Here is a 25,641-nt window from a genome sequence, read left to right as displayed (position 1 = left end):
CCTATATAAGGTAGATATTAAATGGTATCTACCTTGTGATACCTACCTATAGATAAGCGCACGTGTGCGGATTTTTCCCTTTTGTACGAGTGGGTGGGTATTTTATACCTATACCATGTTCCATGATAGAGCTGTTGTAGGTGCATTTATTGGAGTAAAACGAGTCCCAATGCAGCGATATCTGAAGTGATATGTAATTGTTCGAAAAATGATGCTGTACAAGGTTAATTCTAAACAAGATGCGTTGTTAAGAACATAGCCTAGTGCTCGTACCTATGTACACTAATAAAAAATTGCCTTCGGAGACGCTCACGTTTAGCTTCCATGGCAACCGTTAACGCTATGTAATCTGAGAAAATTCTGAAATTAAGTTTTGTGCAGCATTTACATAGTTATAGTGGTAGTGATGTGTCTCACGTAGCAAAAAAGGATGTTTAAATTTGGTGATTTAGAAACATCAATGGATAAGTAAGATATAATTTTTTTTTGTTAAACCGACCAGCAACAGTTCTTGAGATTAAAAAAATTTTGAAACTATAAATAATAGAGAAATCAAAAAATGTGCTAGAGTCCTCAGCATGGACCGAAGTGACTATATTTGGATTCAGGGGCGGGGGCAGTGGCTGCTGATAGTATACATTACAGTAGGGTGGTTCATGTAACATTTTTTTTACGTTTTTTGGGAAGGGGTAGGAGGTGACTGAAAATTTGCCGACTAGTGTGAGAAAAAATACAAATTTTTCAGAATAAAATGACGAGTTTTCAAAATGAAATTACAATTGATATAATATGTACTTACATTAAAAAAGGTTCATTAAAAAACTGTTATTTTTCCTTTAGAATTTATGAAAGTTTCAAACAGGGATTTTTTGAGTTTGAAGATAGGAATTGGCCCGAGCGAAAAAAGGGCAAAAGCTTTCGAAAATTGGGGTTTCGAGTGGTAGAAAATAATACTCTAAAAATTTGTTTATTTCATTTGATCCAAAATTTCAGAATTTGAATGATGAGTTTTTGAGAATAAGAAATTTGAAAATAAAAAGCAAACAGACTCGAGGGCAAAAGCTTGTTCGAGAGGTAAAAAATCTGTGAAAAAAGACGTTTTTTGGCTTGAGTGTATAAGTAGGATACTTTTTTTAGAGGTTCAATTTGAAGAAAAAAAACACAGGAGCCCAAACAAAAGCGATGGCAAAAGCTTTCAAAAATTGTTATGTATTTTGAGAAATAAACACCTAATAATATTAGGTAGGTAGTTCTTTTATGACGAGTCTATTTTCTTGACTTCACAACCTTGGAATTTGAAAGTTTCGATTTTGAAAGAAAAGAAAAGTAAACAGGTCAGAGCGAAGCGAGGGCGAAAGCTTGCAAAAATTCATGTTCTGAGAAAGTGAAAACAATATAGGTAAGTATATTTTCGGTTTAACCATGGGACCCTGTGGGCCCCTTGGTATCTCAATTCGGATACCAAAAACTTCGGTTATGGGAGTTTCAGGCCATATTCTAGCCAGAAATCGCGACCCCATTAAAATCAAAGGCGAAGTTTGTAAGCAGTAGGTACTATAATTTGATGTGCACTTATCTGAACTAATCAAACCACGTGATCAGATCTGACCAGACGAAGGAGAAACGTTTGCAACGGTAAATTTGATGGTGTTAATTAGTCCCATATGATGAAATTTGGATGCAAAAGTTGCTCGTCGAATATCTAATTCTTCGGATTTCTAGTAGCCAACATAGGATTTTCCGGAGTAAAATTGTTCAGTAATCTGAGACGCATCGCTTAATTATGGGCCGCAGTAATTGTGAAAATTGACCGGTCTTTAGCTTGAGACATTAACTAAAAGGCGTGCGAGCATTTAGTCTCCTTTGTGGTACACGTGCAAACACGTGATTTAGTTGCTTAGAAAATGTAGGCAGGTATGTAGTTGTAAAAGATGGTGTGTCGCATTGCAGAGTGAGTTAAATTTTCGCCATCGTATTACGACGGTGATGGTCGTGTATAGATAATTAGGTTTACTCGTACAAGCGAGGTAATTAAACGAGTATACCTACCTACATGTGTACCTACTTTTGTGTTACGCAGCCTTTGTATTTTCCGCTCTACTGGAGTTCACGATCGTAAATTACATGTGGAGGAAATTGCAGCCCGAGTTGCTGAAAAAAATTGTCTCCATTCCAGACCACGTTCATCACACGACGAGTGGCCCAGCTTCAAATGCCGTCAGTTGTAAACCTCAACAAGACCTATGTACTGATAACGACAAAGCTGCCGGATTGAACGCCAACGATTTCGCAGTCGCTGTGACAGTGGTACGATATTTTACTAAACGTCAGGTAAAAATATCATAAGTACAGGGGTGCCTGTTAAGGTACCATACGATGTACTGTTTTGTAGGTTGTGTAGTTTTACGTGTGTTTGTATATGTACAATACATGAGAGTAGGTAGTATTTTGTCGCCATTTCGGATAACGAGGGAAGGTCACGCGCGCTTAAACGATAGATAATCTAATTTTCTCGTCGATAAATTTTTAATCAAGGTCGACATCTCTCGTTGCGCTTCTTTAAGCCAGCTTTAAGTTCAAAGGCATCGCATCGTGCTGCCGTCGTTCGTAGTTAATTATGTAGGTTTGGGACGTATACTTACTCGTGTGTAATTCACTTCGTTGCCACCTTGCTGGGAAAATCTTTTGCCATCGTCTTCGTTGCCAAATGTTGTCTAAAGATGTCTAAATTCGTTCGTTGAACGTATTATCAATTCATGTGTTCTGATACCTTACTTAATTCAGATAAAGCTAAGTAAGACTCCAACGTCTTGTCGAGGGAAAACGTTAAAGTACGCAGAAAGAAATTTTAAATTGTTTTTAAAACTTGAAATGTTATTAACCTCTCGTGGTTTTATAAAAATTCCTATTTCACTGGTCATCTCTGTAATAAAATGGGTAGGTACTCGACATCTCTTTTACAAAAGTAGGTACCTACCTAGCCAACCTAGGTCAAATCCAAGACGATTTTTTTTCGTTATATGTTGTACAAAGGATGTATTACCCCAACCGGTGGAAAAAATCTTGAGCCGAACAACTCTTAACCTAAAGATCGAGTTCAAAATACTTACGAATACACCCCAACAAAAAATTTCAAGTACTAAAATGCATTATTTGATTAATATATGAAAATCCATTTTGGCTTAGTAATGAATAAAAATCAAAATTATACTAAATCGACATGAAAAATTAAATTCGATGTATAAGTCCGGCATATGACAATAGGAGTAATTCCACCCCCCCCCCCGCCGATCCTCCGGGACAACTTTTTTCTTAAAGGGGACATCCTAAGGAACATTTCAAAGCAAACTTGCCAAAAAAAAAGTTGGCCTTACTTACAAAATGGCGGCCATTTTGATTGACAGGTCAGCCGAAATCGCAGATTTTGCGTTTTAACACAGGACTTGCTCGAACTTTTTCAAACCTTACACAGATAGATCGAAAGATCATGCAAAAATTTATCACCTGTCAAAATTTCAAGTGCTAAAGTGCGTTTTTCGATTTTTGGTGAATTTTTGAAAATCGAATTAAGGCCAAAAATGAGGGAAAAGATCAAAATTCTACCAAATTGACCAAGAAAGCTGAAAATTGGTATATACCCTATTTTAGAAATTCCAAATCGATTGGAAACGGTTTCAACCCGTTTTGAGTAGTTCTGGAACCTCCAGCAGATTTTTGAAACTCGAATTCCCTCAAAATTCCATGAAATTGGAGTTGTAAAGCAAAAATTTATTCTAAAAACTAATTTCAATACGCTACGAAGTACTGCAGGTAAATTTCTAGTCGTTTTGGATCCTCCAGCGACTTTTTGAAAATTCCTAAAGCCTCCAGCAGATTTTTGAAACTTTAAATTTTCACATTTGATCAAATGGAGATGGAAAGCTGAAACTCTTACACTCAAATTTTAACACCCTCTGAAGACGGCTTCAGGTGGGTTCAAGTCATTTTAGGGCCTCCAGCGACTTTTTTGAAAATTACTGGAGCCTCCAGTAGATTTTTGAAACTTGAAATTTCCCTAACATTAATTTATCAGATGGAGTTGGCAAGCTAAAATTCACTTCGCAGACTACCTGGTGGTTTCAAATGGTTTTGAAGCTACCAGCTACTTTGAGGAAATTTCAATTTTCCAAAAAAAGTCATACAACCTTCCAAAAAGTTGCTGGAGGCTCCAAAAAGACTTGAAATTCACCAGCAGTCAACTTCGTAGCGTATTGAAATTAGTTTGCAGAATGAATTTCGACTCTCCATCTTAGTTTGATGACATTTTGGGGGAAATTTCAAGTTTCAAAAATCTACTGGAGGCTCCAGTAATTTTCAAAAAAGTCGCTAGAGGTCCTAAAATTACTTGAACCCCCCCTGAAGTCGTCTTCAGAGGATGTTAAAATTGGATTGTAGAGTAAATTTCAGCTTTCCATCTCCATTTGATGAAATTTTGTGAAAATTTAAAGTTTCAAAAATTCGCTGGAGGCTTCAGGAATTTTCACAAAGTCGCTGGAGGATCCAAAACGACTTGAAATTCACCTGCAGTGCTCCGTAGCGTATTGAAATTAGTTTTTAGAATAAATTTTAGCTTTACAACTCCAATTTCATGGAATTTTGTGGGAATTTCGAGTTTCAAAAATCTGCTGGAGGCTCTAGAACTGCTCAAAACAGGTTGAAACCGTTTCCAATCGATTTGGCATTTCGAAAATAGAGTATACACCAATTTTCAGCTTTCTTGGTCAATTTGGTAGAATTTTGATTTTTTCCCTCATTTTTGGCCTAAATTCGATTTTCAAAAATTCATCAAAAATCGAAAAACGCACTTGAGCACTTGAAATTTTGACAGGTCATAAATTTTTGCATGATCTTTCGATCTACCTTTGTAAAGTTTGAAAAAGTTCGAGCAAGTCCTGTGTTAAAACGCAAAATCTGCGATTTCTGCTGACCTATCAATCAAAATGGCCGCCATCTTGTAAGTAAGGCCAACTTTTTTTTTGGCAAGTTTGCTTTGAAATGTTCCTTAGGATGTCCCCTTTAAGAAAAAAGTTGTCCCGGTTGATCGCCGGGGGGGGGGTTGCAATTACTCCTATTGTCATATGCCGGACTATATAGATAGCTTGCAACTCCCTTCACACCCTTCCCCTCCAAAAAAAAATTAAAATTAAAATGATTTCAAACCGTTTTAAGCAGTTCTTGAGTCTCTAGCAGATTTTTGAAGGTTGAAATTTTCACATGGAAGCTAAAATTGACTAATCAATCATTTAGAAAAAAAATTGATTATTTGATGAACGATATTCAATGGTCTATTCAAGTGAACTGCAACAAGTGCAATATCATAGAAAATTTAATGTTCATCACTCAGTTGATACGAAGTAAATGATGTGAAATATGCACCTAATGTTATGTAGCACGTACCAAGAGAAAAATAATTGGATCTGATCAAGTCGGATCAGATTCAGAAATTCCCTATATCCATCTTGATCTGACAAAGTTTGAAAAAAATCTAATCAGATGTGTTCACACAGCAGAAAATGGTTGGATATGGTCAGATCTGGAGAGATCTGGACGTTTTCTGATTCCAATTTGACCACCTGGTCAGATCGAAGTTTTAACCACATTATATCTGTTCAAATCAGCTGGTCAGATCTAATGATGAAGGAGACAAGATTGGATCTAACCAGGTCTATACATACAAATCTGATTGAACCTGATTGATCACACTAGTTCAGATCTGATCAGAAACGGAAATTCCCTGAATTCATTTAGGTCTGTTCAGCATGGTTGGATTTATAATCAGATCAGCGTAGATCTGATCAGAACTATGTGTGATCAGATCAGGTTTGGTAATTCCTCTCGGTCCAGTTCGATCTCACCAGATTTGATCAGATTAGCGTTTTTATCAAATTACAAGTAAATCTTCTCAGTCCTGATCAGATCAAATCATTTTCTCCTTGGTGTAAATAAATAAGTTTGCTTAGTTTTGATTTTTTTTAGCTTAATTAATTGGTAATTTCAATTAACGAGTCAATATGTTATTAGGTGAAAAAAGTATTACTGCAAGAAGGCTACCACAATACCAACGATTTTTATGTGTGCGACAATCAGTCGATAAGTGCCAGACGTATAGACGAATATTCACGTTTCATGTTTCCAATCGCATTCGCCATGTTCAACTTGATGTATTGGACGTATTATTTGAAATAAGCCCGCTAAACAGGCAACTCTTCCTTCAAATAATTCCTTTTATAACCGTAACGAACGTAAAACTCGATGTTTCGACAGACTTACCTATTTTTTTCCTCCTTTTTGTAAAAAATGAAAATCGAAACCATCTTTTATGCGGAAATTTTGTTACCAATTTTATTATTATACATATAAGGGGTTTACATATCGTAGAAGATTCTCAACAATTAAATTTATGTATCTTATACCTACGTATTTATCTGATACATAGACTTTATGGGCGTATATTTACTCACTCACGAAGATATTTTATGCGGAATGCTGTTTTTGGCAGATGAAAATCCACACATTTTTGCTGCCTCGGTTGCGAAGAAGAAAATCGATGCACATTTTCATCTGATTTTTCCAAATTACTAAAATGGTACTTTTTGGTAATTTGAAAGTAATTTTTTTGTGCAATGGCGTGATTCTTTTTCCGGTATGGTGCGTTGATTTATCGCGAATACGATTTACTTATTTAAGGTTGCTGGAGAGAAAATAGAACAACACGTGCAGTTATTGTTCTGCACAATACTGCTCTACAATATCCATACGTGTGGAAAATGTGGAAAATACACACGAATAAGGGAATGTAACTGCAACCTACTTTCTTGTAATTGGAGTCTGAGCGCGTTTTTGAGGATGAAATTAAATTTTCATTAGTTAATTTATTATGTCGAAAAATAAGGCGAAGAGGAAATGTGTGTTGGTACAGTCGACGAGGGTCCACGACGCGACAATAACGAGGAAAATATTTTCACGAAAGCGAACTTATATTTTTTTTTTTAAAAAGCGAGAGAACTGAGAAAAAAATGGGAATTAAGTTTACTATACGTATCATCTACTCGTATACATTTGTACGAAGTTACGTTACCTACATTATTTTCGTATAAATAGGTAAGCTTTGTAGTTATTTTATGCATAGGGTTAATATGAAATAAGAATTTCATTTCCCGTGTAAATTATCCACATGGCTGATGATGGCGTTCGAGTAAATTTTAATGTTGGTTGTTTTAAAGGTTACCAAAATTTATACCTTTACCTACTGTGAAAACGAGGAGGTGTTTTTGTTCGATTAATAAATTAGTTTTAACGAAATCGTTAACGCGACGGACAATATCGATAATAGAAATTATTCATAGTGTAAAGAGTGTAATGCAGATGATGATTCGCCAAGAGTCGAATTTTGTTGTGCTGTGCTGTGCAAATGTGTACCCTAATCTATACCATATTGTGATAAGCAATATAGTTTTCGACGAATACTTACTTACCCTATCAAACAAAAAAAATCGAAAATTACATCGTATAATTTACGTATCTACCTACTGAGATACGTATATGTGTGCGAAATAGCGTTCTTTTGCCCTTGTTATACCCCTTTTATCCCTGTTTGTTATGTGTTTTACTTAAATATGATGAGACCAAATATTATTACCTACCTACATATATGATAATATTAAAGTTAAAGCATTTATGTGTTTTTGTTTTACGTACCTACATTTTTTTTTCGTTTATTTTGTGTTGGAAGGGAGGGGGATATTTATATCTACGTTTATGTATTTATGTATTTCTGTCGTGTTTCCTTTTCTTTCTTTTTTTTGTACGACTGTCTTATTTTGTTTGTATACGTATATTTGTACGCAATCGTTGAATTATAAAAATTACCTACCTATCTTTTCTGAAATACGTGCTGAATTTTTTTTATTGATCGTGTAATTACGAGTTTTTCCTATAAAACGTTCCACCGAAATAGTCATTGTAGAATGATGCTTTTAAAGTGGCAAAAATTCAGAAATGGCCCAAATTTTAAAATGTAAATAACTCAATATATATTTATAAATGCCACTTTAATATCGGTGCAGTCATTTTAGCAAAACAGAGATAAATGTTAAAGTTTGATATGTATTTCAACATTTTCTCACTTGTACAAGTTGTATTAGGTTACTTACTCCAAAAAAATGTTGACAAGAAAACGTTTTGGACTGACACTTTTCGATTTAGATGAAACCAATGCAGCAGATTAGAAGAGCATTTCCTAAAACTCCCATAACCAAAATTTCAGATGAAGCTCATTTTGGAAATTTTTGTTGAATTTTTGAAAATTTAAAAGCCTTTAGCAAGTTTTTAGTTGTATCAAAAAATTTCTAATTATTCTGGGAGTACCAAAGATGGCCGAAAATGTGTTATCAGACAGGCATCTTAATAAATAAACCGATACAAGAATTTTTCAAATAAATCATAACTCTGAAATTCGGCAAGCTTTTAAAAATTAAGCTTTTAAAATTAAGTTCAACATTGAATTTTTGATTGTTTAAAAAAAAATGAAAAAATTGAAAAATGATTGCAGTAATAATAGCTTTATGTATTTTTCTAATTTTTCAAATATTCATTTAAAATCCTACAAAACTGAACTTAGGTATATAAGCACCCATAATTTAGTTTAAAGGATTCCAGAACTTCTTTTTTCGATCCAGCTTGGTTTAATTTAAATTTGAAAAATGTCATTTCAAAAAGTTATTTTAATACCTACCTAAATTTAATCGTTATTTACGATCACCTGAAAAATATGATTTTGAAATGATCGATGGTGACAGGGGGAAGGGTTGTTATGTACTCTCACATCCCAGACAAAATACAAGTACATAAACCTAAAATGACTGCATTCTACCTACTTTCTTCGTTTCCATTTTCATTTTTTTGTCGTCAAATGTCAAGCGAATTTCCCATTTTGTAGAAATATCTACATATTCGTTTATAAATAATTTTTTTTTATTTATGTTTTTTTTTGTTAATTACCTAAATCGTTATTTAATGTTAAGGAGATTCGATGATACGAAGTATATATTTCATGTGTAAATACGGCTTTGAAAAAGTGGTGCATACTAAATATATGTTCGGTGTTTCGTATTTTATTATTCTTCGTTGAACGCGAACCTAGAGACTACACGTCAGTTACCTTGTGGTTGTTATTAATTTTAAATGCTGTAAGCAAATTTTTCATACGTCATTTGTCGATTAATAATTCGTGAAAGTTTAAAAGCTCTTCGAGCCTCATCTTCTCCAACGATTAGAATCACTAAAACTTTTTCAAAAATATTATCTATGTTGGTAGGTAGTAGGTACCTATATGGTTGTTTTTTCTAAAAACGTTGTTTTGCTTCTAGCCAAAGTGGCTCTTAATTTGAATTTATTTTTTGTGGCTCCCACGCCTTGAAGTTGTTGGATTTTTTTAGCAAATAATTTCCTGTTTTTTTCTTCTTCCAAGCTCAATAAAAGCGGTGGTTTGAGATCCCGCCTTGCTTAAAATAATGTCATAAATCTTGTGAAGAATCATTTCCTCTGGTCACCCAATTACCATCAATCCCTTTGTAGACTTCATGAGAATTTAAAAAAAAAAAAAAAAAAAAAAAGGAGAAATCATGCTCATGAGAGGCAAAATTCTTCAATTCATGTTCAAAACTCGATAAAATAGATACAACTCCAGTTTACAAAAAATATATCGACAGGATTTATTGTAATAAAAATACACAACGCATTAGCATGTCGCTCTATAAAATACAGCTTATCGTAAAGCTAACGTACATACATAAAAAAGAACAACGAGAAGAGAAAAAAACGATTACGTACCTATAATACGTACATACATATAATCACACTACACATACTCGTAGTTTATCTAACGATGAAATGAATATAAAAAAACGTAATTTTAATCGAATTGTCTTGTGCAAGAAGACGGGGTGTATTTACACAGCGAATATAAGAAGAATAATACTAGGTAACGAATTTAAAATGGAGATCGCCAAAGTAACATGGCAATTTTCTCTACTAAAAAGGCTGTAACGCTAATTACGTTGTTAAGGATGTTACTTTTTTCGCTCGTTTTGCCTTATATGAAACGTAAAATGGGTAGAGAAAAAAAAATGTCGAGTGGAGCATTATTTCGTTATCTGGTATCTTTAGTGTCGTTATATGCGCGAATGTTTTGCTGGTATTTGTTTATATAAGTAGAATAAATGTATAATGTTTACTACGGTGTATTCAGCCAAGCAGACACGCAGCACGCTGCGCATAAGATTTAAATTGCATGATAATCGCAACCCCATTACAGGGTATTTAACATTGTACGAGATACGAGTATAAGAACATGCTGCACAGGAAATCTTACTTAGCTCCACGATAATTTTACTCGTGACCTGACCATGGCCTTTTTGGCCTAATGCATTCATTTAGGTAGGTAAGTTGGAGTACCTGTTTGATTATTTGATATTGACCACAGATATAGCTTATACATTATTCTTAACGCTACGATTATAAATCCAAATATACGACTCGAGTAGATGCCAAAACTGCCATAGCTGAGAGTACACAGCAAGTCAAAGGTACTGCAAGAGTTGATCCGTACCAATCTACTATCAAACCTATGAAACACGATAGGATGAATTGAGCGATAAATACCGAGCTTCCGATGATGGAAATATCTGTACCGAGACCTCGTACTTGTTTGCAGTGTACGTGTTCTCCGTTTTCGTCTACTTCGAACTGCACAAAATTGAAAATATTTTTTGAACAAATATCTTGAAATGGGTAGTTGAGAAAAAAAAATAATAAATGTATAATAAATGGTTAGTACAGGTACTTACCACGTTTAATGAGTGATAACGTGCAACAATGATGTAAGGGATGGTGAAAATGGTACAATATAAAACGCCACTGGCGAATGAAAATAATATTACGGCGAATTTGCAGTTAAAATAGTACATTAGGAACATTGAAAACGTATCGATGGTTATGTTGGCGATGTAAACTTTCTTCAATCTGTAATTTAAAAAAAAAAAAAATGACGATTATGGATTCGACTCGACCAATGCAAGATGTCTGAGTTAGAGGATGTACAGTTGGGAGATTTTGATAAATAGGTTATAGGTATAGATAACTCGTGAACTTGCTATTAGAAAAAAAGGGGGAGTATCCCAACTGACAGTGAAACATTTGAGCTACACAAGCCTAAATTGAAAGAGCGTGCCAAAGTACACCAGTAGCCAGAATTTCTGCGAAAGCACCTACATTTTTGATTCTTAGTGAATTTTCAAAATCAAATGGTCTGAAATGTAAAAATTAAAATTTCAGGAAATTGACCTGGAAAACTGAAATTTGACACGTACCATATTTCGGAGCCCTCAAATCGATTGGAAATGGTTTCGAATTGTTTTAAGCAGTTCAAGAGCCTCCAGCAGATTTTTGAAAGTGGGAATTTTCATAAAATTTTAGGTACCCAATGAGGTTGGAAATATAAAAATTGTACCTTTGGACATGCCAAATCGATTGGAAACAGTTTCAACCCGTTTTTGAGCAGTTCTGAAGCATCAAGCAGATTTTTTAAACTTTAAATTTTCACAAAATTTCATCAAATGGAGTTGGAAAGTTGAAATTTTCTCTACACTCAAATTTTAACACCCTCTAAAGACGACTTCAGGTGGATTCAAGTCACTTTAGATCCTCCAGCGACTGTTTTGAAAATTACTGGAGCCTCCAGTAGATTTTTCAAACTTTAAATTTCCCCAAAATTTCATCAAACTGAGATGTAGAGTCGAAATTCATTCTGCAAACTAATTTCAATACGCTACGAAGTTGACTGCTGGTGGATTTCAAGTCGTTTTGGAGCCTCCAGCGACTTTTTTGAAAGGTTGTATGGCGTTTTTTTGGAAAATTGAAATTTCCCACAAGTAGCTGTAAGCTTCAAAACCATTTGAAACCACCATGTAGTCTGCGAAGTAAATTTCAGCTTGCCAAGTTCATTTGATAAATTAATGTAGTGAGAATTTCAAGTTTCAAAAAACTACTGGAGGCTCTAAAATGACTTGAACCCATCTGGAGTCGTCTTTAGAGGGTGTTAAAATTGGAGTGTAGAGTAAATTTCAGATTTCCATCTCCATTTGATTAAATTTTGTGAAAATTAAAATATCAAAAATCTGCTGGAGGCTTCAGGAATTTTCAAAAAGTCGCTGGAGGCTCCAAAACGACTTGAAATTCACCTGCAGTACTTCGTAGCGTATTGAATTTAGTTTTCAGAATAAATTTCAGCTTTACAACTCCAATTTGATGGAATTTTGTGGGAATTTCGAGTTTCAAAAATCTGCTGGAGGCTCCAGAACTACTCAAAACGGATTGAAACCGTTTCCAATTGATTTGGCATGTCAAAAATAGGGTATATCCTAAATTTCAGCTTTCTTGGTCAATTTGGTAAAATTTTGATTTTTTCCCTCATTTTTGGCCTAAATTGAATTTTTAAAAATTCACCAAAAATCGAAAAACGCACTTTAGCATTTGAAATTTTGAAGTAGCAATTTCTGGCAACATAGTTAAGAGATGCCCATTTTTGGAACAATAATGGTTGAAAATTTTCCATGTTTGCCAAACTCGTCAAAAAGTGTCCATCTCGTGAAATTGTCAAGAGGGGCCATATTTTGCCAAAATTGTCAAACAGTCCTGTTCTTGCCAAGATTATGCTAAAAAATCCGTTTTCTGCTAAAATTGTCTAAAAATTCACATTTTTCATCAAAATTATCAGAGGAGTGCCAATTTTATTTGGTTCAAAATACTCGTACAACTGAAGGCTCCAGAACGATTTAAAACCATCCTCAATTGACTCAGTAAACATTTAAATTAGAGTAAGTATAAAGTAAATTCGTGATTTTAAATTTAATCGGTACCTATTAATTAGTGAAAATGACAATTTTCAAAAATCTGCTGGAGGCTCCAGAACTGCTCAAAACAGCTCTAAACAATTTCCTCGTGACTTTGGGGTTTGGGAAGAGCGAGAAGGTCAAAACTAGGTTGCAAACAAAGTTTCAGACTATTAAATGAGTTTGGTAAAATTTTGATTTTTTTTATACTTTTGGCTCAAAATTGATTTTCAAAAATTTGTCAAAAATCGACAAATGTGCATCAGCATTTAAAAGTTTTACTAGTGATGCATTTTTGCATACTCTTTTTATTTAACTTTTACCTTCCTTGTAAGAATAAAAATATTCGTTTATTCGTAGAATTGTAGGGGAAATTGGACTTTAAAAAAATTCCAGGCAAGTTTTTGACCATGGCAATAGACAATGATAATGAACATTTTAGTCTCTCGAAAATGTCCATAATTGTAATTTTTTTGTTTACCTTCTCATTTAAATTGTAGGGTCTTCGATTAAAAAAATTACTTTTCAACCCTCATTTCACAGCCTAAAAGTGGTCTCAATTTGAATTTCTTAGTATCGAGGTGTGAAAATTCAAAACTCATATTTTTTGAGGGGGGAGGGAGAGGAGAAAGGAAAGAACGAGAAGGTTATTTCCTATTCGAAATTAGTCGATAGAGTACCTAAATCTACTTTCAAGCGCCGTATGTGCCTAAATTAAAATTAAGTAATAAGTAATTAACTTATCTGAAAAATAATGATACTCGTAATTACTTACCCAAATCTTCGTATTATCTTTTCCATCGTTAATGAGCATATTAAACAACTAAACGAGTATACAGTCATTCCCAAGCACGCAAATCGGATACCTTCTTCATAGGCAAACTTTTCTTTCGAGTTGCTCGGAGCCTATGAAATGAAAGGGGAAAAAGTCAAATAGGTACTCGTACCTACATACGTGTATAAGAATGGCGTGTATTCAGTGAAAGGAAGGGAAAGGTTTCAAATCTGATCTGAAATTGCTTAAAACAAATTCCAAAAAGTTGAGCTTTAATCCTATTTGAACAGTTTTCTAAATTATTGAAAAACTATAGATCCTTTCGAATTGGAGAAAATATTTGAATTGGTTCATTTTGCCCAAAAAAAAATGTTTTATTAAGAAAGGTTAAGAAATCTCCTTTAAAAAAACTTTTAAAATTTTTTTGAATTTTCAAAAATTTGCCAAAAAATGAACATTTTGGCCTGTGAAATTTTGGTTACGAAGGCTATACGGTATGTTCTTTCAATCTAGCTTGGTTTCGTTTAATTCTAAGAATACGACTTCAAAATAAGGTTCTCTAGTCAAGATATTTATAAAACCGGTCGATCAAGGGGAAAAATTTTCAATACGAGTAATATTCTTCGACTCGAATGGCAAAAGTTAAAAATCTACCCGAATGTATGCAAATGACTTCAGTAGACCTACATTTGAATTCATTTCAAGTATTATATTGTTACTGCTTTTCCGTTTAGGAAAACGAAACAATAAAGTAGTACGTAGGTATTAAAAGAAAATGCAAAATAAGAAAGAATAAAATAAATCTGCGTCAGCTGCGACGACAACGTCGATAGTACGTATTTGCGACGAAGCAAAGCATCATCATTTCAGTTACCTAATCCAATTAATTTATCTAATAAATCGAACTCATTTGGCACATTTAATTAAGTTTAGCTCGTCGAAAGGCATACTGGTAGGTATCTTTAGGGAGTTGAACAGCGAGTAAGTATTTCGCGTGTTACCGCGTGTCCGACGCGACGCGTTTTCGGTGTACACCTGCTTAATTTAATTTGTCCGCAGTCGTGTTTTCCTGTTTTGCAACCCTTCTCACCGTATACAAAATAGGATTTAGATACCAGCGAGATAGTCGTATTTCTTGGATAAGTAAAGGTTCTCCGCACCATTGCTAAAATACCTATCCGACTGCGACATATCTAGGTCTTTTACGACTAGTGTACCATAAAAGCATATTGTACTCGTAGGTAAACGCCAAGTCGACCATATTAAAATTTATCGCAGTCCGATACTCGTATAGTTACAGTTACCTTTGGATCACCGCCGAATACAGCTTCGCCGACATAATCTGTAAAATACAGCGAGTAAGATACATGTGACATCCAACATAGCACATTTGTCACCAGAAGTATCCGTATCGAGTATGGAAGTTTAACAATCGACGATAGATACACATCAAGGCTCGGCATGCTCTCCTGAAATATGCCCCAAAAAAAGTCTATCAAAAATCCATATCGTACAGAATAATTGCTACTATAAGCTCAGTTATCAAATCTGCTTTGAACTGGTTTTTCCTTATTTTATTCGCGCCATATTATGGTAATGTGTTTGTTTTGTTTGAAATGTGGAAGAAAAGTCATCAATCGGTTCGATTTAAATAATCACTGAAAGTCATTATCATAATAAACGAAATTTCAATGTTTTCAAGTCTGAAAATTGATCGCAAAAATTACAAATGCCAAATATATGACGTCAACGTAGGTAATAAAATGACCCATTGTGTCTGAAAAAAGGCCTCGCCGAAGAGGTGACCTTGAAATTACATTTTGCCAAAAAAAAACAATATAGACTACTTTATCAGTGGGAAAGAGGGGACTTGCGAAGAAATGAGAAACTTAACTCGATCATTGTATCGAGTATTTCGAGACCCATGTAGAATATTTTGGCTAAGTTTACAGCAGCTCAAACTAATCCAGTGTAAGTTGGGTTGCCAACCCAAAAACAAGAAGGAACAAAGTTATAGGTATTATTATGATTTTCCGATTCCTGAAATTTTTCAGATAAACTGATTTGGTAGTGCCATCGTTGCAGAATTTTGAATGGGACAAGAAAAAAACTTTTTTAATTGAAGAAGTTATAGATAGGATGAATAAATAATTGAAATTTACAAAGTGCTCTATAGTCGAATTCGCTCAAAAAAATACCTCCGTTCGCACTGAATGTTAAACGTGATCTAATAACTGATTCTCAATCAAGAAAGTATTCGGGAAAAAATAAGCTCGAGTGCCATTTTTTAGACCCTTCCATTCCGAGGAGCCATCCTCCCTTTTCACTTTTTCAAATGCACTTATCTCATCCTCATTAGTCCGGCATATGACAATAAGAGTAATTGTACCCCCCCCCGCGCCGATCCTCTGGGACAACTTTTTTCTTAAAGGGGACGTCCTAAGGAACATTTTAACAAACTTGCCAAAAAAAACTGGCCTTACGTACAAAATGGCGGCCATTTTGATCGACAGGTCAGCCGAAATCGCAGATTTTGCGCTTTAATATAGGACTTGCACGAACTTTTTCGAACTTTACAAAAGTAGATCGAAAGATCATGCAAAAATTCATCACCTGTCAAAATTTCAAGTGCTAAAGTGCATTTTTAGATTTTTGGTGAATTTTTGAAAATCGAATTTAGGCCAAAAATGAGGGGAAAAATCAAAATTTTACCAAATTGACCAAGAAAGCTGAAATTTGAGATATACCCTATTTTCGACATGCCAAATCGATTGGAAACGGTTTCAACCCGTTTTGAGCAGTTCTGGAGCCTCCAACAGATTTTTGAATCTCGAAATTCCCACAAAATTCCATCAAATTGGAGTTGTTACAGCTAAAATTTATTCTAAAAACTAATTTCAATGCGCTACGAAGTACTGCAGGTGAATTTGAAGTCGTTTTGGATCCTCCAGCGACTTTTTGAAAATTCCTGAAGCCTCCAGCAGATTTTTGAAACTTGAAATTTCCCCAACATTAATTTATCAGATGGAGTTGGCTAGCTGAAATTTACTTCGCAGACTACATGGTGGTTTCAAATGGTTTTGAAGCTTCCAGCTACTTTTAGGAAATTTCAATTTCCAAAAAAAACGTCATACAACCTTTCAAAAAGTTACTGGAGGCTCCAAAACGACTTGAAATTCACCAGCAGTCAACTTCATTGCGTATTGAAATTAGTTTGCAGAATAAATTTCGACTCTCCATCATGGTTTGATGAAATTTTGGTGAAATTTCAAGTTTCAAAAATCTACTGGAGGCTCCAGTAATTTTCAAAAAAGTCGTTGGAGGCTCTGAAATGACTTGAAATCTACGAGAAGTCGTTTTCAGAGGGTGTTAGAATTGGAGTGTAGAGTAAATTTCAGCTTTCCATCTCCATTTGATGAAATTTTGTGAAAATTTAAAGTTTCATAAATCTGCTGGAGGCTTCAGAAGTCGCTGGAGGATCCAAAGCGACTTAAAATTCACCTGCAGTACTTCTTTGCGTATTGAAATTAATTTTTGGAATAAATTTTAGCTTTACAACTACAATTTGATGGAATTTTGTGGGAATTTCGAGATTCAAAAATCTGCTGGAGGCTCCAGAACTGCTCAAAACGGATTGAAACAGTTTCCAATCGATTTGGCATGTCGAAAATAGGGCATATCCCAAATTTCTACTTTCTTGGTCAATTTGGTAAAATTTTGATTTTTTTCCCTTATTTTTGGCCTAAATTGGATTTTCAAAATTCACCAAAAATCTAAAAACGCACTTTAGCACTTGAAATTTTGACAGGTGATGAATTTTTGCATGATCTTTCGATCTACTTTTGTAAAATTTGAAAAATTTCGTTCAAGTCCTATATGTTAAAATGCAAAATTTGCGATTTCGGCTGACCTGTCGATCAAAATGACCGCCATTTTGTAAGTAAGGCTAACTTTTTTTTTGGCAAGTTTGCTTTAAAATGTTCCTTAGGACGTCCCCTTTAAGAAAAAAGTTGTCCCAGAGAATCGGCGGGTGGGGGGTGCAATTACTTCTATTGTCATATGCCGGACTACTTGTATAAATTGATAATACAGAAAACATTTTCGAATAAATGTAATTTCTTGAAAGCTTCTCTACATGTTCGGTTCTCACAAAAATTTCATTTGGAGCAACCCTCACACCACCCACCCTCCCTCCAAAAAATTATGAGTTGAAAAATTTTGTTTGGTGACCTAGACTTTTCGATTCACTTCCAAACAACTTACAAAAATGGTGAAAAAATATTGTAAATTGAGGACAATTCGTCACATTCTAAAAAAAAAATTATAGGTACATATTCTAGAAATTTTAAGGTAGGTACATACATCATAATAGTCATCTTCCTCCTGTAAATTCCAATCATGAATTGGAATCAGTAATGGCAATGAAAGCGTGAAAAATAATATGACATAGCCTACAGCCACATTTCCAACCCAGATACACATTTAAATTTTAAATAAAGTTAAATAAGTTTGGTTCAATATCCAGCAGCCAGCACACATAACTAACCTGTGAAACTTGAGAATCTTTCTGATTTGATTTGAGCAAGTCTCCTTTATGACAATTGCTCTTCGACTGGCTCGACTGTTCTTTTGTTGCTGGTTCGATGTTCAAACATAACGAACCTTCTTTACCATCCTTATCCGGAGAGTTTTGCTCGGATCCCTTCTCGCCTTTCATCGCGGTGTCTTCTTGGTCCAGATCATCATTGATGTTGGAAAAAGCATATTTACTGCAATGCTGAATATATTAAAGAGTAAAAAAAAGAGTAAATTTTAGTAATTTTCCATTTTAAAACAACTTAAAACAGAAAGAAGCGAGTTATTTACATAGACAAATGTCTACGGTTATTTACTTCTCTGTATTGCTTTTCAACTTTATGGATCATTTTTAAAGGAACTTCGCGAAATGTCGTAATCGACAAAATAACACAAAATGTGAACATGATTGTTGTTAGAAGGAACACAGTATTTACATGACCTCCCATCGAACGACCTGAAAAACAAGGAAATTGCAAAATAAAGCTAATAATGAGGGGGAGAGGTTAAAATCTGTTTAAAATTATTCAAAATTAAATTTAAAGTAGGAAAGAAACACTCAAAACTGAAACATTTCTTTCTGTACCATTGTGCTTTGGATCTGTCTAAAAATGTTGCATCAATTGAACGATATTTTGTTTAGAATTAGATATTTCAGTCGATAATTCATGTTTTTACCTAAAGCGCTGTTATCCCAATCAACAGATCCCAGAGCATATCCGACTGTACCTCCACATCCGGCCAATACGGTGAATGTGCTGAGACCACGTGTATGATCCTCTGAATTATGCGTGTACATGGAAAATAACCAAATGGTTAGTACACTAAAATTTATCGTCATCGCATAGTGTAAGCACGACATTAATATTATTGTTGGTAAAATTACATCGTCAGATATACACATTAACGTCAATTAATCGATTGAATTCTGCCATTAAAATAGGTACTTAAAAGTTGGAATCTTATAGTAAGTACCAAAATCGAATGCTTGGGTATTGATTTTCATGTTGTTGCACCAGTTTAGATTTTTTTTCTTCATGCCCAGTTTTTTTTCCTATTACTTTTTATGTAAAATATGTAATGTTAGTAATGGATACGAACCTTCGCTGCATACATCTAGTAAATATGCTCGACTAGGATTTTGTAATGCATCGGCGCAATAGTCACCTACGACAATGCCCAGAATTGTAAAAACTATCACCCAAGTGGAGGAGCTTCTCGTAATGGCGTCTTGCTGAAGGATCATTTCAGCAATGGTGCTATTCTTTTGCTGCTGCATAGTGTAATTTCGATACAAATGAGTAGACTTGCCTCCCATATAATCACCGAATCTCTTACCATGTGGAATTAACATAAGACCTGGTAAAAAAAAACACATTTTTAACTCGTTTTCACAACGAGTATTTGAAAGGGAAATGGATTAAAAACTCACCAATAATTTCAAAAATTGAGAAAATCACTATAAAAATTCGTCGACGTCCCATTCTGGACTCGCATCGATCACTTAATGAGCCAGTAACAGGCGATAGGAAGAATCCCAGGATGGGAGACAAGGTGAATACTAAAGACATGACGCTTTGTTTGACTCCAATTTCTAATAAAATTGGCCCTGAAAATGCTGTTATGGCTGAGTAAGTGAATTCTATGCCCATTACAGTGGCGCATAATCTGATCAGTTCCCATCGCGTCTTCTTCCTGTGAAAAATTTTTAAAAAATAGGCAGGGATGTAAAAATGTTTACAATGAGGGGCACGTTTTAAACTACATATAGAAGGCTCCAATTTGAATGAAATTGAGTTAGATCGAAAGAGCATGGCTTAAACCCCTATATAAATAAAATTTGGACTTTCAGAGCCTCCAGAAAGTTTTCAATTTTCTCCACAAATTTCAAATTGTTCTGGAGGGACGAAAAATGAACTTCGGAACTTTTATTTTGAGTTGGTTCTTATTGAGCACGACTCGTATTTAAAAAAATACATAATTAGCGTGAAACACCCTGATGCATGACCGCTAAAAATTAATAAAATTCCAGATAGGTTTAGTTAACTTATTTAATAGAGAATAGAAATGGCAATCGAGTTTAAGACTTGGTTTACCTGTACAAATGAGCGAAAGGAAACTCTTCCTGTTGATTGGACTTCTGATTGACTTGTTCTTTACGGAATACATTGTCGATGATTTTCTTAGCTTCCAAATTTCCTCGATTTTCTTTCCAATTTTCGTAATTTGTTTTAACGGTATCACGAATTGTGTGTAATTGGCCGACAGTGCCTTGATAGTTGTGCAGCTTGTCTACCATTTTCGCATTATGTACTTAAATGGGTCTGGGTATGCACTTTGTTCGAAGACACTTGGGGTAATCGCGTATAAGCTGTTCGAAACATAAATTCAAAATAGAGTTGAATTGCTCGTATATACTCTTATAGCATCGAAGGGTGCTCGCGAAAAGTTCTACTGAACGTTATCGTTGCAAATAATACTCGCACATGAACTAAGTATAAACAATACTTATAAGTACCTAGCTAGTTTATGTAGTAATAATTTATAATTACATAAATTATGTTCAACTGAAATCCATACCCTATATAAGCATATACCTACCTTCCCAAGTACGGTACATTCAATTTAGCATAATAATTTAGTCACGTTTTAATGTACCTACATTTCTGTACATGTTTATAAGATCACAAAGTGATCCTTTTAATTGCAAATTAATTTGAATAATAATGTCTCCGGTTACCTCACTATCACTAAATAAGATATAAGTATCCTAAATAAGAGTAAGTAGGTATACCTAAGTAACCGAAAGACTTCATTCGCGTTATCTTAACAGCGAGAAAACGAAAAATAAAATACTAAAATGAACGTGAAAGTAAAACATAATATCATCAACATAAGTACTGCACTCACCTGAGTTACACCGGTATATTGATTTTTTTGGTTTCAAATTGAAGATCATGTTCATTGGGCACTTACTCTATTATAATAATTCGATAAGATTTAGAATACAGACCGATATCACAACGTTTACTGATACGAATTTCAAATTGTTTTATTATTTTGCCAAAAGTGTCCAGTAGGAAAGCGAGAAAAAAAGATTTTTAATTCGCTGTCTGCGAATGTAGGATAAAAGTTGTCACGCACTCTTACGCATAGATAGGTATATTGAAACTGAATTACTTGAAAGGATTCCTTCTTACGTAACTGTCGTGTTTAAGACGTATGTATAATAATAATAATTGAAAATAAAAAATCCCGACAAACATAAAATAAAGTTGAATGAAGAAGAGTGTGATGGGAAACACGTCACTTTTGTGATAGCCTACCTAGCTATATTATTCGTCGCATAAGGCTGTGAAAAAATTCACTACTCAGCACTCCAGACTCACGCTGGACTTTCCAGGAATTTTTAAAAGTTTATTTTAGCGATTTTTTTTAACAGTTTACGAAGTAGTTGTCACTATGCAAAGAAAACGCACGTGTAAGAAGTTGTCCGGCCGCGATCATGAAGAAGAAACAACTGAAATGGTTTATAAAGAGTTTTCTTGTAGCACATACAGTATTTACACTTTTGTGTACAATTCAATCAACCTTCAATGATGACAGAGTGATCATTTATTGTAAATTACGAATTTCTCGCCAGTTAGTTGCTATATTACAGTAGACTTATACGTGCATGTTTAAAAAATGCAGGGTAAGCGACGAATCGATGAATTTATGTAATTTTATTAATGTCACGCTGGTTGGTATTTTGTACGTCTTATTAAGTACATTGCATTAGCCTATCGGTAATTATTACTATCGAGAAGTTGGTTTGTTTGGGTTTGCCTCTTATCGATGATCGTACAGTGATAACGAGACATTTTGGGTACCAATACCCATATTTTTCCCATGTACCTATTTTAAAATGCCTGATTAATTGTTGAAGATGAAGATATGTATTGTGTTTCGAGTTGGAAAGAAATAGAAATACTCGTAGGGAAATTGACCAACTTTTTTGATCAGAGAATTTGAAAATACCTAACTTAGGGCTTAGTTGACATGTTGAGTTTTAAAACAAAATTTTATAGTCCGGCATAGGACAATAGGAGTATTTGCACCTCCCCCCCCACCGATCCGCCGGGACAACTTTGCAGATTTTGCGTTTCAACATAGGACTTGCACGAACTTTTTCAAACTTTACAAAGGTAGATCGAAAGATTATGCAGAAATTCATCACCTGTCGAAATTTCAAGTGTCAAAGTGCGTTTTTCGATTTTTGGTGAATTTTTGAAAATCGAATTTAGGCCAAAAATGAGGGAAAAAATCAAAATTTTACCAACTCTACGATCCTATTTTAACACCCTCGGAAGACCACTTCAGGTGGGTTCAAGTCATTTTTGAGCCTCCAGCGACTTTTTTGAAAATTACTGGAGCCTCCAGTAGATTTTTGAAACTTGAAATTTCCCCAACATTAATTTATCAAATGGAGTTGGCAAGCTGAAATTTACTTCGCAGACTACATGGTGGTTTCAAATGGTTTTGAAACCTCCAGCTACTTTAAGGAAATTTCAATTTTCCAAAAAAACGTCATTCAACCTTTCAAAAAGTTTCTGGAGGCTCCAAAACGGCTTGAAATTCACCAGCAGTCCACTTCGTAGCATATTGAAATTAGTTTGCAGAATAAATTTCAACTCTCCACCTAAGTTTGATGAAATTTTGGGGAAATTTCAAGCTTCAAAAATCTACTGGAGGCTCCAGTAATTTTCTAAAAAGTCGCTGGAGGCCCTCAAATGACTTGAATCCACCTGAAGTCGTCTTCAGAGGGTGTTAAAATAGGAGTGTGTAGAGTAAATTTCAGCTTTCCATCTTCATTTGATGAAATTTTGTGAAAATTTAAAGTTTCAAAAATCTGCTGGAGGCTTCAGGAATTTTCAAAAAGTCGCAGGAGGCTCCAAAACGACTTGAAATTCACCTGCAGTACTTCGTAGCGTATTGAAATTAGTTTTTAGAATAAATTTTATATTTACCTACAACTCCAATTTGATGGAATTCTGTGGGAATTCCGATATTCAAAAATCTGCTGGAGGCTCCAGAACTGCTCAAAACGGGTTGAAACAGTTTCCAATCGATTTGGCAGGTTGAAAATGGAGTATATCCCAAATTTCCGCTTTCTTGGTCAATTTGGTAAAATTTTGATTTTTTCTCTCATTTTTGGCCTAAATTCGATTTTCAAAAATTCACCAAAAATCGAAAAACGCGCTTTAGCACTTGAAATTTTGACAGGTGATGAATTTTTGCATGATTTTTCGATCTATCTTTGTAAAGTTCTCCTATGTTGAAACCCAAAATCTGCAATTTCGGCTGACCTGTCAATAAAAATGGCCGCCATTTTGTAAGTAAGGCCAACTTTTTTTGGGCAAGTTTGCTTTAAAATGTTCCTGAGGATGTGCCCTTTAAGAAAAAAGTTGTCCCGGAAGATCGGCGGGGGGGTGCAATTACTCCTATTGTCATACGCCGGACTAAACATAAGCAAAATCATCAGAAACTGACACAATTTCTTTACCTAAAATTAAACAATAAAAATTTAAAAATTGCATAAAATATAAATCAACTCCTGTCAAAATAATGAAAAACGCGCGAAAAAAATTATCAATAAAATCACTGAGAATTACTGAAAAGAAATTTGATTTTGAGGAAATTTGTCTAGATAAATCTGCAAAAAATTCAGAAATTGTACACTGAAAACATCGTTTAAATGTATGATTTTTTAAAAGTTCAAAGATAGTATTGCGATGAAAAAAATAGGCCAAAAAACACGAAAAACTTAGTTTTCATGACTTCTGGATAACATAAGTATATGGGGCACATCTTTTGATTTATTCGAATCGATTGATTTTTATTTCAACTTTCTTAACATTTCTCTTCTCCTCTAGCCCTTCTGAAAATTCGGATATCTGCAAATTGTTAAATCGAAGCCTTCTCCTCTCAAACCCCTTCAATATAACACCAAAACTCAAACCTAAATATAAAATTTGAGTGAATTTCATTCAAATGCCTTCGTTAAGATGATCTCAAAACAAAACAAAAAACTTAAATATCAAATAGGTACCTACCTGGTTATGCATTTATTAGACATAAACGCGTAAAAATGATGAAAAAATGAATGTTTCGTTCAAAAATACGTAGGTACCGTAATTTTAAGAAATTTATGATAAAATTTTTAAGAAACAGTTTCCGATGAAGGAAGTATGAATTCCGTTTCCGGAATTCTGATACCAACATGCTTCTACGAAATGAAATATCAACTATCGTAAGTTTCCTAATTGGCTGTGGAATGAACCAGAAATATGAAGTTTCTCTGACCGTTATCGTAGATTTCAAAAAAGTTCTTATCCATGTCAGAGGCGAGAAAATGTAGATTTTTATCTCTCAAAAATTGAATTCAGCGCCCTTTTCTGTGCTGACCAAATGGGCCCCACAAATAATACATAAAAGCAGACACATTCCTCTTTTAAATTATTTCAACTTTTTCTGGTACTTTCTGTTGACTTTTCAAAATATTATTAAGCTACCCGATTAAAAAATTAAAAACGCAGTCAACTTACTATTTTATTTTCAGTTTATCATCCTTCAAATTTACGCGGTTATTCCAAGTTTTTGAAAAATCTACAGCATTCTCGTTGACACTACAATTTCAATTAATAAATCACACACAACAAATCCACATCCGACGAGTGTAACATCGAAATACAACGAATTTAACGCTTCTACGCTGACAATGGTAGGTCTATTCTTAAAAACTGAAGGACATGGGCATGAGAAAAGAAAAAAAGAACAGTTAGACTATAGAAAAAAGAAGACGTAGATTGTAGTAGAAGGGATGTTTTGAAGTACCATAGGTGTATAGGAATTCAATTCTCAAGCATCAAATCGACACTTTAAGTAAACTATTTTTCAAATGTTGTGATCAGATTAAACCCACCAGTTCCGCAGATATATAAATTACAAAATAATAAATCGATGGGTAGCAGGATAAGAAATACTAGGCTATTTTTGATAAGGAATCGTTTTTAAAAATTCGTATCCGTACTTATAAATTCAGATTACTTATCGCTTCGCGGTGCAATGTTCCAAGTTCTCTTTTTTCGAATGTAAATTACGAGTAGATACCTATCTACTTGTATCATTAATTATTCATTCCAGCTTAGGAGCTGTTCAAACGAAAAAGGGTAGTAAATATTTAATGCTATTGAGATTATGACAAATGCCAGCAGGGAAGAGTGGAACAAGTAGACAGGTACTCAACAGGCAACTGAATAGGTACATCAGAAACTAAACAAAATTCGTTCTCTCTTTAGTAAATTTGAGAACTATTGAGAT

The 25,641-nt window shown here is 34.3% G+C and overlaps 2 protein-coding genes across 7 annotated transcripts in view; one reads left to right on the top strand and one right to left on the bottom strand.

Moving 5' to 3' along the window:
* Positions 1-9,150, top strand: part of LOC135833965 (glycine receptor subunit beta-type 4-like) — a 258,934-nt gene extending 249,784 nt beyond the window's left edge. Inside the window, exons 9-10 of one of the 2 annotated variants that reach the window (XM_065347798.1) lie at positions 2,081-2,331; positions 6,061-9,150. In XM_065347798.1, coding sequence (XP_065203870.1) covers positions 2,081-2,331; positions 6,061-6,225 — 416 coding nt within the window. In that variant the 3' untranslated portion in view covers positions 6,226-9,150. The remainder of the gene's footprint in view (positions 1-2,080; positions 2,332-6,060) is intronic. The other variant, XM_065347800.1, reaches the window with a different exon arrangement.
* Positions 9,151-9,722: 572 nt separating this feature from the next.
* LOC135833948 (proton-associated sugar transporter A-like) lies at positions 9,723-25,269 on the bottom strand. 5 transcript variants are annotated; one of them, XM_065347789.1, is made up of 13 exons: positions 25,156-25,269; positions 24,867-25,061; positions 20,376-20,650; positions 19,712-19,974; positions 19,381-19,638; positions 18,958-19,059; positions 18,597-18,736; positions 18,251-18,481; positions 18,067-18,087; positions 15,009-15,173; positions 13,705-13,835; positions 10,887-11,061; positions 9,723-10,785 (listed from the first exon to the last, which is right to left on the bottom strand). In XM_065347789.1, the coding sequence occupies exons 3-13, from the start codon at positions 20,576-20,578 to the stop codon at positions 10,555-10,557; spliced, it is 1,920 nt and encodes a 639-aa protein (XP_065203861.1). In that variant the 5' UTR covers positions 20,579-20,650; positions 24,867-25,061; positions 25,156-25,269; the 3' UTR covers positions 9,723-10,554. The 5 variants fall into 5 exon arrangements, with proteins under 5 accessions (XP_065203861.1, XP_065203859.1, XP_065203862.1 ...); XM_065347787.1 differs by having other exon boundaries at positions 24,867-25,231; XM_065347790.1 differs by lacking the exons at positions 24,867-25,061; positions 25,156-25,269 and adding an exon at positions 24,375-24,536.
* Between the last annotated feature and the right edge of the window lie 372 nt (positions 25,270-25,641).

This window comes from Planococcus citri, chromosome 2 (assembly GCF_950023065.1).
Source record: "Planococcus citri chromosome 2, ihPlaCitr1.1, whole genome shotgun sequence".
NCBI classification, from domain to species: domain Eukaryota; kingdom Metazoa; phylum Arthropoda; class Insecta; order Hemiptera; family Pseudococcidae; genus Planococcus; species Planococcus citri.
This window is presented reverse-complemented; position numbering and strand designations above follow the sequence as displayed.